We start from the raw sequence: 19,479 nt of genomic DNA on the forward strand, positions 1-19,479 counted from the left end.
ATGGAAACATATAAGTTTCAAACAAGTCACACCGTAATAATAGCTTAGAAATTAAAATTCGATGTCCAACTTACTGTTTTGTCGATACAAAAAATTTACAGAAAGTTTTTGAAACTATATATATATATATATATATATATATATATATATATGGTAGGTGGGGGCGCTTACCATCCACTCACTGGATGTAGTGCTGCTGTCGGGTGTCTGCCCTTTCCTCTCCTCCATCCTTCTTTCCTTCCATCCTCTTCTGTCTTCCTTTACTTCATTCATTCCTTGTCCTTCTGCCTACGGGTAACTGTACACTTCCTCTTCTGTCTTTCTTTCCTTCATTCTTTCCTCTTCCTTCTGCCTGTGGGTGACTCTACACTGAGTGACAAGCCAAATGGCTTCCTGTACACCAGGAAACCATTTACTACGCTGGGTGGTAACCATATAACCAAATTTTGGCGCCTGGTGGTTTAGTGAGTAATTATTGTGCTCCAATCGGATTGAACCGGTGAAGGTTTATATCCAAGGGGTGGTTAGGGTTGATTGCTTATGTAATGCCACTCAGGGATGAGTGAGGCTGGTCACTCTCATCTTAAATGCCGGGACCAACTGCTTAGCCCTGGGCTCCTACGCTCCTCATAGGGCAATGTTGGATTGGATGATGGATATATATATATATATATATATATATATATATATATATATATATATATATATATATATATATATATATATATATATATATATATATATATATATATATATATATATATATATATATATGTACAGTATGAAAGCTGGCGAACTAAAGAGTGGACACTGTACAAACTGTGAGAAAGACAGGGAGTGTGAAAGTGAGTACACGCTTTTGTGCAGAACCAGGGCCTGTCATCCCGAGACACCTTTCTTAAACATTCTGTTTAGTCCTTTAAAATACTGTATACTGTACAGGGAAAAAAATGTAAAAAAAAAAAAAAAAAGTGTGTGCAGATTTTCCAGTAGACAGGTTCAGAGCCACCAGATGCCCAGTAAACCATCCTAATAAAGACAAGTTTCCCGTTCCGCTTCAAATACGGTTACAGTATGGGTTAAGTGCAGTTAAAACTTACCCTTTAGACTGTTTTGCATCGCCGAGAGAAACTGGCTCTTGTGTTTAGCTAGTAAGGATTTGTATTTACTAAGGTCATATTTAGGAAATGTCACGCATTTGCCTGACAACGTTGCCTCAAGACGGCGTCTAGTTTAACTCCCATTTATCTTTTTTTTCTTCACCAGAGGAAAAAATAATCATGAATGAAAGGAATAGAACGTAATTCATTTCTAGTTAACTTCTGGTAATTTTAGCAAGCAAAGGATATTCAAACAGGGAAATATTTAGTTATTTATTTTAGTTTAACTCACCGTAATTTCTTTCAACAATGCTGAAATTCTACAGAATCAAAATGGGTAGAATTTATATTGTTTTATTTAATTCAGGATTGTTCCTGGTAATATTTTCCAGCAGAGAAAAAAATCTAGATTCAAAGAGTACAGAACTTAGTTATCAATATATGAGCTTGTTTAGCAGATTCCAACCCCAACACATTCAGAGTTAACAGGCTTCCATGAACATCATTTTGAAAAATATCCTCTACGGTTTTCTTGTCTTCCCTATCTCAGACTCCATGCGTTCATCTTAAATGTCATCTGTTCATTGCGATGACGTCTCTGTTATCTACACAATATTATTTTTAGCTTTGAAGAGGCATTATACCTGTTGGGGTTAGTTATATCTTTCATTAACCCCGTCAGTACAAAAGATCTTCCTTAGGTTAAAAACAGTCGTCTGTAGATGGAAAAATCCAACACAGATGACGTCTTGGGGGTGAAGGTGTTAGTGTGGACGGCGGCAACCGCAGCCGAGTTCACTGAGGTGGATGGTCTTGTAGGAGGCGTCGCAGATCTTAGGCCTGATCTTCAGCTGCAGTTTGGTCACCTTCATCTTTCTGTAGTTGCAGGTCACTTCCAGGGTTTGGTTGAAGCCAGCATTGGTGGGGTTGAAGTATCGGCAGTTGTAGTACCACCAGCCACCCCCTTGGTTGGCTGCACAGTTACCTACGCAGAAAAGACAGTGAGATAAATCTTTTAGCCCACCAATGTCTACTATTGCCCTGTTACTTTAAGTTGATCGCAAATTGACATTTCTTCAGCTTGAATGTTCTGCTGTAACAACAGATTAGCACTAAAATGCGATGCTAATAACGATGCAAGTAACGATGAAGAGCTATGAAAAGGATGGAGAGCCGCAGTATTGTGAAGTTCTGTTATCGAGTAACATAAAACAAGCCGCTGAAGGACAAAAATCTACGGTAAAGCCATTTTTTCTTCTGTATTTGTCTAGTTATGTGCACAATTACCTGTTAACTAAGGACGTTGGTGCTAAATGAATCTGTTCAGTACAAAGATTTAGGCCTACATTTTTAATTCATCTTAGCGCCCTGCTTCCCTTGGCTGCACATCTACGTGATCAATATAGATAAAGGTTCACTCTTCACCCTTTTAATGCAGTCATCTCTGTTTTTAAGGGAGTACCATGAAAAGCGTTCCAAACTTCATAATGTTTTTCTCGAACTAACATTGAGCAATAAGTGTTATATCACCAGGGGACCAATTCTTAACCGTTATGATGCTTCACCTTATGACCTTATGGGCGAATATAGTCTCCCTCATAATTCACAGCAAATACCTCACACTTCCTACGCGCCTCACCTGAGTAGGAATCGTGGTCCCGGTCAATCGTGGTGAAGTAGCGACCACTCAAGTAATTGAAGCAGTAGGTGGTGCTGGAACTGCTCTTGGAGCTACCTGACAGGTATACCCGGTACCTGAGATGTGGTGAAGTAAGGTCAGGTACAAAAAGGCTGAAACATCTAAAACATGTCCGAAATTTCATCCCTCACTCATCTACTATGGGCAGAGAAACAGTTAATCCTATCTCAGTATGGGTGAGTTATCAGTCAGAGGATAGTCAGAGTAGAAGTGGTGGTTCATACTGTATATCCTTGTTTGTATTTGTCAGTCAGTGAACTCATGATCTTTTTTTCGTTTATTTTTTTATTCGCTGGGATGGCCGAACATGATAATATATTCTTGGTAACTGCAGACGATTTCATTCACTGGAGAGGAACCCTTCATAGTAAATGAAGGGAAAGGGTATAATGAGGGAGGATGGTGTGTTGTGGGAAGGTTGGAGAGAGGGTGATAATAAAGCAGGAATAGAAATGTTCTTGGAATTCCTTACATAGAAGCCATCACCTATAAGGATGCGACGTCAGGCAAAAGAGAGATGGATAGACAGACTGGTACATAGACTGTGATACATATATAGATAGATAGGTTAGTAATTAGATAGATATTGTATTGTGTGTGTGTGAGAGAGAGAGAGAGAGAGAGGGGGGGGGTTGTGATTGGGGGACAGGCCATCAGATCACTGTGAGAATACATAAAGAAGGGTCGTGTGCCTTAGGAGGTCGAGAGCAGTCGTTAATGAATAGGGAGTGAAATGCTTAGTAGCCGCAGGAAGTGGCAGACAAAGGAAAAGGCGAACTCCAGGCATTCACCGTATGCTACAATGTATATGTCTGTATATATCTGCCTCTCAGTCTCTTTTCTTTTCCTACGTCTGTTAATATTTCCATTTGTCTGTTTATCTAGAGTATCTATGTGTATCCGTCTCTCTGGTTGTGTATCAGTCTTTCTAGTTTTCTTTTCGCTTATCAGCTTATCAGAGTGCTTGTTTATGTGAATTATGTACCGTATCTGCCTATGTAACAATCTCTCTCGTCTTTTCCTTAATCTACTTGTATGGTTCTATGTTTACACCTACAGTACGTTTTAATCTGTGTTTTTTCTCCTTGATGTGCGAGTCTGCGTACACACACACACACTCACATATATATATATATATATATATATATATATATATATATATATATATATATATATATATATATATATATATATATATATATATATATATATATAATACATGAATACATAGATACACAAAAATATGGTACATATTAACATCTACAGTCGTAATCAACCTTCTGATTAATTTAGAGGGCGAACTGACCTATCATCTTCGTTCGCTACCGTCAACATCTCGTAGGTGGCGTAGTTGAAGCCACCAGTGGCCATCTCTACATCCAGGCGGAGGGCGTACGAGCGACTGTGGGTCATTGCGTGCAAGTACTCGTTACCTGAGGCATGAAAGAATATAAATGAAAATTTAGGTATAAGTAGAGAGTAGACTGTAGCACCAGTCTAACACGGTATACTTCCAAGGTGGATGGAAAGCTGATGATTGGGAGAGCTGGACCTCTCGTTTCATCAGCCCTCGGGACTAGCTTCTGACCATCCCCCTTTGCAGAACTTTTTCAGTGATTCAGTAACACAGGGAGTAGGCTAGCATACTCTACTGTTTCCTCCAACTGTCAACACCAAACCACATGCCCGTTACACATCATCACACCTCTTTTTCTAAATTTACAGAAAAAATAATGGCATCTCAACACCCAACTTGGGAGTCCCGCGGAGGGGGGGAGGGGGAACCATAATAGCCCCCACCGTCCGCCCTTTTCCCAGAAGCGGTCAAGGGAGATGCCTGGAACCACTATCTGACTCACTCCTTCGATTCTGCAACATTCGCAGCCTTTCCTCTAGTTTTCTCTCTCATGAACACCACCTATCTTCCTTTCAGCTTCACCTTCTCTACCTTACTGAGACTCAGCTGTCTGTGGCAACTGATAGTAAACCCTTCTTTGTATCATCCTACTTTCTTTATACTCATTTCAAAGCCAAAGGTGGCTATTGTGTAAATGTACTCAGCAACATATCTTGTTCTCGTGTTCCTGAACTTGAGTCATCTGAATTCTCTACTGTCTGGCTTCGGTTATCCTGTCTTTCTCTGATTACAAAAATCTGTGCTGTTTACTTATCCTCCAATTTTACTGACTATAAAAAATTCTTTGACTATCATCTGAGATGGAACACATCCTGCCAATTTCTCCTCTCTCTGAAATCTGTGTTCTAGGTGATTTCAATGCTCACCACAAACTTTGACTCTCCTCTCCTTTCACTGATCCACCTGGTGAACAATCCTATATCTTTTCTATCATTAATGACCTAGACCAGGTTGTACAGGACCCTACTCGTATCTCTGACCGCCTTGGAGAGAGTGCCAACATACTTGACCCCTTCCGTACAACAAATCCTTCTGTTTATGCTGTTAATATTTCCTCTCCATTGGGCTTTTCTGATCACAACCTTATCACGTTAATCTGTCCTAATGCTCCAGTAAGGCCTGTGGACCCTCCTAAGAAGCGGCAGCATTGGCACTGCTGGAGGTGCTGATTGGGAGGCCTACAGACAATACTTCTTTGATTTTCCCTGGAATGATTATTGTTTCCATGACCGAGAGCCATCTGAGTGTGCCTTGCACATTATGAAGGTTATTCTTTCGGGCATGGAAGCATACATTTTCCTTTCTCTTATTTTGTGACTAATGCAAAAACAAAAACTTGTTTAAGCACGCTTTCTCTAATGCTGTTCACAACAAGGAGAGGGTCTTCAAAAGGTACTGGAGCCAACACCCCCACCCCCCCCTCCCGCCTCGAATCTCATCTCTTCTATGTTTCTGCCCGGAATCGTTCTAAGTCTGTCCTTCCCTCTGCTAGAATTAATTTCATCCATACCAAATTCTCTGGACTCTCCAACTCAAATTCTTCCTGCTTCTTCTGGCATTTTGACAAAAACTTTTCTAACAACTTTACCTCATCATCTTTCCTTCCTCTCTTCCACTCTGATAGCTCTGTAGCTATTTCTTCTTCTGATAAAGCAGAACTCTTAACTCAGACTTTCTCCTTCAATTTCATCTTAGACAATTCCGGTGCTGTTCCTCCATCACTTTGCCCCTCCGACTTCCTCATGGCTGACATTAAAATTTTTTCAGCTGATGTATTTTCTGCCATCACTGGCCCCAGTACTAACAATGCATATGGACTGATGGGGTCCCTCCTGTTGTTCTCAAGAACTGTGCTTCTGTGTTTACACTCTGCCTAGGTAAACTCTTTCACCTTTGTTTGTCAACTTGTACCTTTCCTTCTTGCTTGGAGTTTGCTCTCATTCAGCCTGTTCCAAAGCAGGGTGACCATTCCCAGCCCTCTAACTATCGCCCAATGGCTTTAACATCCTGTATTTCTAAAGTTTTTGAATCTGTTCTTAACAAAAAAAATCTTGACGCACTTTTCCTGTCATATTTTTTTCCGATCATCACCATGGGTTTCTCTAGGGATGTCCCACTGGCGATCTTCTCGTCTTCCTTTCGGAACTTTGACGAAAGCTTTGCCATTGCACTTGACATCTCAAAGGCTTTCAATCGAGTCAGGCAAAAATCTTTAATTTCCCAACTGCCTTCTTACGGTTTCTATCCTTCTATCTGTGCCTTTGTTTCTGGTCGTTGTGTACATGCTGTTTTAGATCGCCACCGTTTTTCTCCTATGGCTGTCAATAGTGGTGTTCCTCAGGTTCTGTCTTATCACCAACACTCGTCCTTCTTTTCATCAACGACCTACTAAGCTGTACATCTATCCCTGTTCACTGACACGCGGATGACTCCACCCTTCACCTTTCCATCCGTTTCCCGCAGTGTTCATCTAAGCAGTAACTTCAGCAAACAGAGGATGAGGCTATAGCACACATAATGTCTGTGTTGGCTCATATCTCTGATTGAGGTAAAAGTAATCTTGCTGTTTTCAACGCATCAAAAGCCCAGTTCTTGAATCATTCGACCCGTTAAAATTTACCACAGGAATATCCTCTAATTTTTAACAATACCCAACAATGTCCTGCATCATCTCGGGATTTATCCTGAAAAGATAATATTGCCTCTCTTGTAAAATCTGCTTCCAAGAGATCAGATGTTCTAAGCCGACTCCGTGCCTTCTTTACCTCAGCAAAGTTCTTGAATTTATACACGGGTTTTATTCGCCCCTGTATAGAATACGGCTTTCATGCGTGGAGAGGCTCCCCACATACGGCTGTTCTCAACAAGGTGGAGTCAAAGGCTTTTCGTATCTCCTCTACCTCTTCGCCTGTTGCATCTTTATCTCTTTTCTATCGCACTTCAGTGGTCACTGCTCCGCTGAATTGTCTGCTTGCATCCCTCCACCACTACGGCAGGCGCGTAGCATCCGTCTAGCAGCAAACTCTCATCCCTTTTATTTCCAACTGTAATGCGAGAGTTAACCGTTATTCACAGTCCTTCATCTTTGCAACCGGTCAGCTCTGGAACTGTCGTCCTCAGTCTGTATTTCCTACTGCCTACGACCTGTAGTCATTTAAACTCAGTATGTACAGGTATCTCAAAATGAACGGATCTTGAATTTGTCTGTCTGTTGTTTTGTTTTGTTTTTTTCCTTGGATGAAACAACTTGCGGGCTTTTAGCCCGAGGATCCTCCTTCTTTGCATTAAAAAAAAAAATAGTTGTGGACAGAACACTGCGAATATCTCATTACCTGAAACATGGACAAGAAACTGACAGTGCAGAGAGTATGAAAATATATTGCTAAGTCCATCTTACATGAGACGTAAAAGAAGTGAAAAAAAAAAAAAAAAAAAAAAAAAAAAACGTAGGGAGTGTTATTCCACAGTTTTAAGTACGTAAGATGGAGCAAAAAAATTAGAAAAAATTCAGAGTGCAAACGGTATCTCCAAGCTCTCATAAACTAGGATGAGAAAAAATATGATGTGTAGGTACGGTGGGTAGGATTTTTGCTGCCACATTTTATTTTCATGATTAACCTGTAGTCTTAATTTAGCAGATTTATAGAGAACATTTAATATGAGTGAAAAATATTATAATCATACACGCAGACTGACTTCGAAGAAAGCATTGCAGATGGAACTGTGCACAAAGTGGGGCTTCTTCTCCCAGATGACACCTAGCTCCTGATTCATGCCGAAGGATCTTACCCATGTAGTATTCATTGTAGGGGTTGCCGAAGCCATCCTTGTACTCAGCCCAGGTGCGGTTGAAGCTGAGTTGATAGGTGGCGCGCTGGCGTTTGAGGAAGACGGTCCAGCCACCTCCGTCAGTCTCCATATCGCACCACACCTTCACCCCCTTGTTGCAGGAGCACCTGGTGAACAATTTTTTTATTATCTTTTTTTTTCTGACAGTTGTTTGGAGTATGTTAGCCCTTTTTGCACAAGCAATTGATGACGGGAATGGGTATCGCATTTTTTTTTTTTTTGGGGGGGAAGGGGGGAGTGTATTATGTCCTTTCATACTAGCGCCTGTTAACCACAATTTCGCTTATTTTTCTGTTTGATTTAACTTTTTTCATTACTTCCCCGTACGAGGATATGTTACTTTAGAATTGTAAGTTCTGATTTATATCTTTATTAACTAGGAGGAAATTTCCCAATTATTAAAGTTATTAAACTGTCACGATTTAATCACCATGGACTCGGTTCAGCACACCCAACCTCTGTGAAACCAAGTTTGCAAGAGCAATAATAAGGTTACTCAGAGATACATCACGAGGAAAAAAAAGAAAAAGAAAAGAAAAGAAATCCAAGGAAACTGAGAGATGATGAAGGGTTGAGGTGTTTGCTGTTGAAGATAACGGAATATTTATATAATATATTGTGAAGATTTGGAAGACAAGAAATGTCAGTTCCTAATGCAACACAAACAACGCAGTTTCATTTGTCTCAGTCAGTAATTAAAGACAAATTAGATTAGGTTTGTCAAAGCGTCATCCCATGAGCATTGTAGTGTCAGCTATGATGGACGTTGTGAGAACTGGATGCAAAAGTGATGAATGGAAAGATATCAGGAAGCCTCTAAGCCCACAAAAATTAGGGCCGTGTTGTGACAAATAGGAGTCGGAATGCGTGGGGAAGTCCTGAATTATTGACGATAATGTCCTAAGTTTGTGATAATGATAGAATGTCTAACCTTCCTGCATCATTGCTGACTACACTAGTATAAACTTCAAGCTGATCACATCTTTTACAAGTGTTAGATGTATGACCGACTAAAATTAAAGTCTTGCTCACAGTTTCCCGCTCACAGTCTTAATAATATTGTTGTCTACCAGTCTATCTGCAGTCAGACGCCATAATCATGTAAGGGGTAGCCGTTTGACTATGAGTTAGTTGTTCTACGGGGAAGAGCACTAACCCTCCACCAACCCACTTGTTGACACGTAGGGAGTACGTATGAGTTGGTTATATGGTTACCAACCAGCACTGTAAATTGTTTCCTGGCTAACAGAAAGCCATCAGGCTTGTTAATCAATGTAAAACCACCTGAAAAGGAAGGAAGAGCAATAAGAAGTGACGGGAAAGACAGGAGAAATAGGAAAAGAAACGGGCAAGTACAGAAAAAGAATGATAAAAGTTAAGAAAGAAGTAGGCAGCACAACATGAAATGGGTGGAGGATGGTCGCCATCACCTTCCACTATGCTCTATAATGTGGAATGCAGGCTGAGCACATCTAAAACTTACAGACGTTCTATAAATGACCGTCAGAAATTAAACGCATGCTCATATCTTGGCAACCTTGATCTTTAAAATAAGTAGCTGATGATGTGGGTACTCACGTGAATGGAAATATCATGTATACTCCACTCCGGGTATATCCTTGCATCAGGTAATCAGCGCAGTCAGCCGGCCTGACGAATAGAGATATATATTATTTTCTTGCAGTCCTGGAAACCTTTTACTACGTTGCGAGTAACCAGTCCTGGAAACCTTTTACTGCTGTGCGTGGTAACCAAACAAGCATATCAACCATCGTTGTATATACCACCCATCACTACAGCTACAACTATTCTGCTTATCACCACAACTACAACAGTTCTTTCTACGAGACATTACCACAGCTACAACTATTCTATCTCGCATAACCACAACTATAAATGCGTTTTCTAGCATCACCGGAACTACAACTATTCAGTCTAGAATGACCACAATTGCAATTAACACAACTACAGTTCTAAACCTTTCTCTCTTGGATCACCACCACAACATGCGTTCCTTCTTATATCGCCACAACTACGACTCTTCTACCTTCCATCACTACAACTAAAAGTGTTCCATCTACAATAATCACAAATGCAACTACTCTACATAGAATCACCACAACTACAACTGATCTATCTAGAATCACCGCAACTACAACTTCTCTATCTAGCATCACCTCAACTACAACTGCTGTATCTTGAATTATCGGAACTACAACTGCTCTATCAAGAATCACCACAACTACAACTCTTCTATGTAGCATAACACAGCAACAATCACTTTATACAGCATCATTACAACTACAACTATTCTGTCCACCGTCACCAAAACAGTTACTCTGTTTATCATCACCACAACTGGAACCATTTTTTTTTTCTTTTTTATGTATCTGACTGGGCAAAGGCATCAGGAGCCTACCCCAATACCCAGTAGTCCTCCTTCACACCTCCATATGTCACCACTTTGCCGCTAATACCCACCGTCCATATCGAATATATGCTAGGACCGTCTCATACAGGACTGGTGTACTGGTATTAGCGGAGGTATTTTTACGACATGTCGGCGGGTCTTCTGTTAGATCATTAAAGTCTGCTCTTATGAAATGTAAATCCTTAAACTGTTCCCAGCCCCAGCCGGGATTCGATCCTCGGTCCATTAGTACTGCAGGCCACTTCTCTACCGATTCGACCACCACAACTACAACTACTCTGTTTAGCATCACCACAACTACAACTACTCTGTTTAGCTTCATCACAACTACAGCTACTCTGTTTAGCCTCACCATAACTACAGATACTCTGTTTAGTATCACCACAGCTGCAACTACTCTGTTTAGCTTAAATACAACTACTCTTTTTAGCATCACCATAACTACAACTAGCCTACTCCATCAGCCACCGCCACCATACTCACCGTGGGTTCGAGGTGTAAGGAGGACGAGGAGCGAATGTTGTATTTGTACTTCTCCTGAAAAGATAACAGTTTGAGTTGTCAGAAATTATGCGGTCGATTGACATGACGGGCACTGGATGAATATTGTACTGGGACTTTGATCAGTAATGTAAAAATACTCATGTGAATTACTAGAGTGCTTTGACGCTATGCTTAAAATAGATGAATTGTTTACTGAATATTTGAAATCTGAGTTTAAGTCAAAAAGCCTATACTTGTATTACTATTTTGCATATAGATGTTTTATTCCACAACTTATGTTAATTTTCTTATTCTACATTTTTCACACAATGTGGTATATATGTTTGTAAAACATATAAGGTTTTGACAGAATGTACGCTAGTCTCAAGAACAAGTTCAGAATTTAAGATAGATGGCGATCCAGCATTTAATTTTTACTTCTTTTATTTTTTACTCATTACAGCCACACAGTTTCATTAGGAGGATCAAATTCCCGCATGGAGCCATGCGATGACAACCTCTTATGTATACTGTATAATGTGTACATAATGAACTCCCTCGGGCAGGAAAAGAAGAATATATCGCATAGTTAATGGGCGTGGAATCAAAACTCTCCAGATCCAACTTAGGGAACCGCCAGTAAGTAAAAACAATTTCAAAATTCATCAGTAACTCACCAGTAACTGTTTCGGTTGCTGGGATCATCTATGTTTCTTTCAGACTCGACCTCCTCCTTATCCTCGGCTTCCATCTCGGCCTTGACGTCCTCCTCTTCCTTGACGTCTTCATCAGCCTTGACTTCTCCCTTAAAGTTTTCATCTTTTTCTTCCCCTGCCTGCTCCTGTTACGGCAGAGGCGGAGGTGGACAGGTTAGGTAAATGCAATCCATTTACTTAGACTCCAAAAACTGAGCTATGCCCTGGCTTGAATGCTGAAACGTGATTGGGAAAAATATATAAGGATGATAATAATGAGATGAAGTGGCGAGGAACAGCAACATTATTTTTCCCACAGTCATATCATTTATAGTCCATTTATTGTAACCCTCCAAAAAATGAGCCATAACCGGACTAAAATACTAATGTGATTTTTTTTTTTTTTATGTATCCGACTTCGGGCAAAGGCTTCAGGGCCTATATTTCGGGAGCAGTAGCCAATCCCAAGGCCCAGTAGTCCTCCTACACCTCCACATGTCACCACTTCGGCGCTAACACCCGCCGTCCACATTGAGTACATGCGAGAGCTGTCTCATACAGGACTGGTGTATTGTTATTAGCGGGGGTATTTTTACGACATGTCGGCGGGTCATCTGATAGATCAGGAAGGTCTGCTTTTAATGAAATTCAAATCCTTAAACTGTTCCCTGCCCCAGCCGGGATTCGAACCTGGGTCCATCAGGACTGCAGGCCGCCTGTCTACCGATTCAGCTGTAGTTGGCTTTGCAGCACCTCTTCCTTAGCGATTAATGTAACATAATACACATTAACATTCTTTTATATGCTGCTTATATCGTTTTGCTATTGACACGATTTGCATCAGCAGCAAACAAGAGTTGTCACGAAATCTCCAAAGCCACGTAGGAAATTACCTAAATTCTCGTATTCCAAGCGACTTTTGGAGATCTCGTAAAACCTCTTCATTAGCAGTTTATTCTGCACATTGCAGTTTTGCATTCTCTTGTAAGTTACTGATACAAGCTACGTCATTATTATATATATATATATATATATATATATATATATATATATATATATATATATATATATATATATCACCTTCCTTTTCGCCACAGTTATCTATGTTTGTGTTTCACTTGTGGCATTGAGTTCATGTGGTCTTACAAAATAACCTGAAGGAAACAAAAGTAAGCAATAGAATGGCTTGAGTCTCACCACTGTTCGCGAATAGTGGCCGTTTCTCGCCGCTCCCACTGCCACCATCGCCATCAGTAATACCAACAACAGCCTCATGACGACGCACACTCCCTCAGACACACAAGGACACTGTTGGTTACTCTCCCACTGTGGTGGAAACTACGCATTATTATGACTTCAAAACTTCGGGCGAAAAATGTTTTTGTTGCTCAAGCGTTGTATATACTCCATTAGCATTTCTCCATTTATCTCTAGCCAGGCACTTTAATCCCGCAAGGGATGTCACCAAACTAATCACCTCCATGTCAACCAGGTTGCCCTGTCCCCAGCTCACACCACTCTAAAATTTATATACCTCTTTCTTCACCCATCTGCCTCATCCTCGGTCTCCTCTTCTGCATTTCCCCTTGCACCTCACTCACATACTCCTCCCCAGCCAATCTCTTATTCTTCAGTCTCTCCACTTAGCCAAACAGTCTTAGAACATTTCTCCTAAACCTTTTCAGCACATTCACATCAACTCCGAAATTCTGCTTCACTTAACAGGTATTGAAAAATACATCACCTGTGATAAGGGGGAAAGATACTGATAGAAATCCAGCCAAACAGCTGAAAGTGTTGTTGTTCCTACGGTGGCGGTGGCCTCTTTTATACCCATAGAAAGTGTGTGTGTGTGTGTGTGTGTGTGTGTGTGTGTGTGTGTGTGTGTGTGTGTGTGTGAATTTAATTAGAGCCAGTTTCAAGATTCTATATGCATTCCTTTACAGACCCCGAAAATAGTATCAATAAAACCAGATACGAAGGTTTGCTCGTATGCAAACTCTTCATTATTTATGGCCATTCATGGAACGTCTCTAAATGCTAGACATGATCCTCCTTCATCCCAAATTACTTAAAGTTGGGGTGTAGCAAAAACAGAAACATACATCAGAAGCTATTGTCAATATATATGATTTATTATCAGCTTTGCGCTCTCAGTTTTGATAATACGGCCCTTTATATGTATTGAATTTTAAATAAAGCTGAGAAATAAGCACAACCCTCTGCATAATCTTAATCGAGGGTAATAAATCGGTTTCAGTAATGTATCTTGCTTGGACTGTCTAACATTTTTTTTATAGAGGTGTAAAATTTATATACCTCATCTGAATTCTATCCATGATGTTTAGGAAGTGGATATCAAGAGAGATTTAATTACACCCCCTCTGGCCAAGGAAGAGCTTGTGTTATGTTTTGATTGGCATGTGTTATATTTTGATAGGCGTGTGTGTGTGTGTGTGTGTGTGTGTGTGTGTGTGTGTGTGTGTGTGTGTGTGTGTGTGTGTGTGTGAGAACAAAATAACTCAGGCACCCTTTGTCCAATCCTACCCAAACCTGGATGAAGGGCTGAGGGACAGGCAGTAGGAAAACCTATGGCTTTTGTGAAATATAGGTCAGAAGTCCAGGTCACAAGATTAGGTTTAACGCTGACTTAGCAAAATTAGATTCAACAATTTTTTTTTTGTTTTTTTATTCCATTTATACCACATCTGGGGGGAAGGATTGAGGGCAAGACAACAGTGAAGTGACTCAAATTTGAGAACAGTCAGTCAAAGTCAGAAGCCAAAGCCAGACTCCGACCAGTATGTCTGTGTGTGAACAAAATAACCCAAACAGCATTAATCTTATTTGAACCATACTTGGTGAAGGAACTGAGGGACAGCCAAGGAGCTGAGAACAATAGATCAAAGGGTAAAGTCACTTGGCAAGGTCATCCTAAACAGTTTTAATCCGATTTATGTCACTCTTTGTAGCATCGTTGAGGAAAAGTCAAGAATATATGGAATCGAGTTTGAAAACAATCAGTCATTGGTCAGGGTCACAGACAAGGTCAGCTTCAACAGTTCTGATCTCATTTGAATCAAACTTGGTGGAAGGGTTAAAGGTCGGCAACAACGAGGGGATTAAATTTGCATAACAATCAGTTAAACGACAGTGTCATCGAACAACGTCAGAGTACAGCCCATGCACTTCTATGTGAGCAAAATGACTGATTTTTTTTTTTTCTGATTTGGATAAAAATTGATGGATAAATTCAGGATCACCCAAAAGCGTTCACCTACAGTATGTGTGTGTTTTTATAACAAATTGTTACAAGTCAAGTTCACATGGCAAGGTTAATTTATATGGCTTTTATTCGATTTAAACTATATGTGGTGGAAGTGTTCAGACCAAAACAAGAATAGAGAGATTCAGTCAGTCAGAGATCATGGTCACAGGGAAAGGTCAAGGGTCAAAATCACTGGGCAAAATAAACTCAAGCAGTTTTGATCTGATGTAAACCAGTCTTTATGGAAGGGTTAATGGTTAGGCAAGCGTGAAATAATACGATTTTGAGAGCAATCAGTCAAAGGTCTAGGCAAGGCGGCAAAGTCAGATATTCGGCCCTTTGACCAGCTGATGGGCGTTTGTTATACTCTCTTAGTTCTAGTTCTAATTATTAAACTTAGCATATATTCAACATAACCGGAATCTGGTAGATTTATTTAATATTACTAATATCGCCACCCACTACAAATTTTCGTTCCCAGCTTTTCCTGTTCATTATTATTTTAATGCTTTCATTATTCCCTCTTTCATATTTCAGTCTGTTTCTTTCATTATCACCGAGTCCTTCGGTCAGAGAACTATTTCCTCAGCTGACTAAGCTCATCTAACGGCTGTCGGGAGAAGTAAAAAAAGTATTAGATGCGGGACCTTCAGGACCTTTCGTTTACTGCTGTTGGTTTGTTGTGATGTGAAAGGGTGATTTTGTGTGGTTTAGTGTAAGAGAGGGGTGTGGTATGGTGTGGTGTGTTATGGCTTCGTTTTAGATGTTGAAGTCTGCGAGTGTAAAGCACCTTGTATTCGAAAATCATTAGTAAGAGACAGATGATCACGGCTGCTTCAACCCGCCCCCCCTAAGAAAAAATCCTTGCAGTGAAACTGTTCATTTCAACAGGCGGACGTATTTTGTATTTTATTCTGGCCAATAGAAAATCTCCAGCACAAGCTATATTCATTAAGCACCATATATAAACTCAGCCGAACACAAAACCCATCATCAATCTCCCTTGAAGTAGTGTACACTTATACACCATTGAAGAGCCTTATTTACCTCTCATTGCCTCGCCATTCAGTGCCCGTCTCACCATAAACACCTGTAGTAAATAAGAAACAAGCACACGGCAATTCTAGGAAAAAACTGTGCAGGTATTGGAGAATATATTAATGAACTGATATTAGCAGGTGTGGGCTATATGTAGGTCGAGATTGTACACATACATGTAAGTATAAAGGCTTCATTAATTTATTTCCAATTGCTGTATATACGAACAGTTTGATTGCTTTAGCAGGAGGATAGAGAGCAGTTAATTAAGAGGTGAATTAGTCTCGAGTTTATTATTATTATTATTATTATTATTATTACTATTATTATTATGCCCCCTCGCACCTATGGTGGATGAGGCATTAAGTGATTGGTCTGTCCGTCCGTCCGTGCGAGGGTGCTTACGTGCGTGCATGTGTAACACTATTGTTGGCACGATATCTACTGAACCCATTGGCGGATTTCCACCAAACTTTTGTCAGTGATGAAGTATGAGATGATGAACTTATTAGGTCAGTTAGGTCAAGGTTCCAAAGGTCAAGCTTGTAAGGGGTCGACTTAGTTTATCCTTGTGGGCACGATACCTCCTGAACCCCTCGGCGGACTTCAGCCAAACTTTTGTCCGGGATACAGTATGAAGGGACAGTGAGCTGGTTAGGTCAGCAAGGTCATGGAGGTTGTATGGCAAGTCCGTGTGTAAGGCTTGGGGGAGACCCACCAAGCGACGCATTGCCCCGACAGTTCGGGGCCCGAGTGTTTTTGCCATCAGTATCATTCTTATTATGAGGACGTGCACGAAGATTAGGTGATTGCATTTGCACTGGCTAAATAATATTTTTGTTTAAGAAATCTGTTCTCAATATTATCGCTTTACCTTTTTGTAACTTTTTTTTTTCATTACTCTTATTAGACTGTGTTGCTGTTATTATAGCAAATTCTGTTATGGATTGGTATAATATTTTTCATTCATTTATATTTCACTATTTATCTGGAAATTTTTCGTGAACAATGTGCCACAGTAGATGGGGTGACAAGCAGTGAGTGAAGTATTTGTTTCTAGTGCAGCACAGGGTGAGGAAAACATGTGAAGCAAGTTGTGTTGTGTATATAGTATTTATGGACTACATAACACATGTGGTAAGTGAAGAGGGAATGAGCTTGTATTCATGACCTGAAAGGAATATTAATAAATGCGATGAGGAACTTTTACGGCTGTTGATGTGTAGGAGTAAATGAAAGATTGAATGATTTGCATATGTGTATGTTTCAGAGAAGGATGTGTTTTGATTGAACAGTGCCCTGAAGTATTGAAAGGAGAATAATATTACACACACACACACACACACACACACACACACACACACACACACAAGATATTTAGGTTATTTTCAGTGATATTCAGTGTATGCATTATCTGTTTATAACCAGTAATTTTCCCCCTGGTGGGTAAAATCGTATAATTTGTTGGTAGAAGAGAGATTTTGTGTTGATATACTTTAGATTAACATATACCTCCTTGAATTATTATATTTTGATGAAAGAAAGTTGTCAGAAGCGATATGTACTATTTGACATAATCTTACATGTTGACAGTGTGATACTGAAATATAATAGCGTAGTTAGTCTATGTGGAAGTGCCTGATGATTCTTGTGATAGGAACAAACGCTCGCATTAACTTAGCAAGGTTCTCTCTCTCTCTCTCTCTCTCTCTCTGCCCTAATTCACTTGCCTAGAAAGGGGAGAGTTTATCTAAAATCATGAATACGATGATGCACATAACTCCAGTAACACATCCACTTCTAATATGTTTACACAGGTAAATGTATGTCAGTAGTTCTCATAAGTGTTGTCCAATATGAGAACAACTTTTTTTTTTTTTTATTCAACCACTGGTAACTTTCGTCACCAGTAGCTTATTATCCAGAGATGACTACCATCACGACTCTTGTGCTGAACGAAAGAAAAACTAATATTGTGTTTTTTTTTCTCGCTCTCTTTAAAGTCTGAATCATAATCGGGGCATCTGCAGCATCTTCATACAGAAACATAGAGTGGTGCTTGAGATCATCAATACCGATTTCATTTTCATCCTTATTCTTTTTGATGGAAAGGGACGCCTTCAGGTGGTGGCGCCAATATATCCAGGCGTTTCCACTGCCCGGTTGCACAAATGTCAGTCAACACCCTGTTGGTCACTGGAAAGGAGGGTGGCGGAAAGGGAAAGCAGGGAAATTCCATCCTGTAGTCCACCGGGTTCACCTCCAGATAAGACAGCATTAGCGTTTACCACCAGAATCTAATCATCATACATGCTGGGAATGGGACACGACCAACTTGTGCTTTATTAATCTATCAGACTTATATTACCGTTCATTCTACAGATGCTTAATTACTCGAAAAATAATTATGCAGTTTCAGCTTCATCAGTTAAACATCCTCACCACCCTTGGATAGGTACTAGTTTTGTTGACTGAAGTTACCATACAACAGGGAATGTTTTCAGATATTTAATACACAATACTAGTTTCCACTACAACGAAGATCAGCCTCAAAATAACTGGGTTTTGGTGCATTTTATCCTGAGAAAAAAAAAAAAAAAAAAAAAAAAAAGAGGGTGGGAGAACAAAACTTTTTTCGTTAGTAGGAAGTGTGGCAATATTATAATATTTTATTTAAACTAAAAATGATTATACCTTTATTTTTACATCACAGTGAACGTAATGACTCCCAGCGGCCAGGAATTACCCTTCCTTTTCACACTACTTTGTGTTGTTTTTATTACTGCCTTACAGATCATTTCATGTAACACCTTCCATCTCTACAGCCGGCCCGGAAGTGCTAACGAACTTTAGATCGTGATGGTCAAGTACTCCTTTGTGAGCTCGTTTGTGCTTGTTTCACTGCTTTACTGTGTCATTAATTGTTGTCAGTTATTTTTTGCCATTTCATGCTTACTTGCCATGTTCTCCTCCTTGCCTAGCTTTCAGCTACATAGTATTCCCTAGTGTTAGGGCTTGTACTGAACCGTAAATAATATGATAAATCCAATCTTGTGTGGTTAGAATTTAGAAATATGTAATTGTGGTGATCGTGCTAAGAGAGTACGTAGCCTCATTAATCAGCTAAGACACATCAATAAAACTGAATATTAAACCTGGTCCATGTGAGACATAAGTAAGACAAATAGACAAATAAGGTAATGTTTCTTCCACAGTGAGAACTCGAGACATTTCATCCTGCCTTCAAGTAAGCTCCTGTTCTTGCTAAGTAAGGCTGTAAACTCATGTACTTGAAGACTAGTCCATGGTGAAAGGACAGTAATGTTTCATAAAGGAATCTGCTGTGTGAAACGGCTGAAGTTGAGAGAGAGAGAGAGAGAGAGAGAGAGTAAAATACAAACACAGGGGAGGGAGTGTGTGTGTGGGGAAGAGAAGTTTATGTACCGTAAATACCCTAAAATCATACGGATATTTTTCAAGCAGGGTATGGGAGAGGGAG

The 19,479-nt window shown here is 40.0% G+C and overlaps 1 protein-coding gene across 1 annotated transcript; it reads right to left on the reverse strand.

Annotated features, from left to right (window-relative positions):
• Positions 1-1,864: 1,864 nt before the first annotated feature.
• On the reverse strand, positions 1,865-16,710 carry LOC145415738 (microfibril-associated glycoprotein 4-like). The gene is made up of 7 exons (XM_080284974.1): positions 16,699-16,710; positions 11,657-11,820; positions 9,644-9,727; positions 8,006-8,172; positions 4,106-4,232; positions 2,740-2,855; positions 1,865-2,085 (listed from the first exon to the last, which is right to left on the reverse strand). The coding sequence occupies exons 1-7, from the start codon at positions 16,708-16,710 to the stop codon at positions 1,865-1,867; spliced, it is 891 nt and encodes a 296-aa protein (XP_080141100.1).
• Positions 16,711-19,479: the final 2,769 nt, after the last annotated feature.

The sequence above is a fragment of the Coenobita brevimanus genome, chromosome 13, assembly GCF_032717465.1.
Source record: "Coenobita brevimanus isolate Jiangsu-jjx chromosome 13, ASM3271746v2, whole genome shotgun sequence".
Lineage (NCBI taxonomy): Eukaryota > Metazoa > Arthropoda > Malacostraca > Decapoda > Coenobitidae > Coenobita > Coenobita brevimanus.

Excerpts from the sequence above, each read along its gene's own strand:
- LOC145415738 (XM_080284974.1), bottom strand. Across the intron at positions 9,728-11,656 it reads AGCAACCGAAACAGTTACTG|TCTATTCGTCAGGCCGGCTG; the intron begins GTGAGTTACTGA and ends ATAATATATATC. Across the intron at positions 2,086-2,739 it reads GGACCACGATTCCTACTCAG|GTAACTGTGCAGCCAACCAA; the intron begins GTGAGGCGCGTA and ends TTTTCTGCGTAG.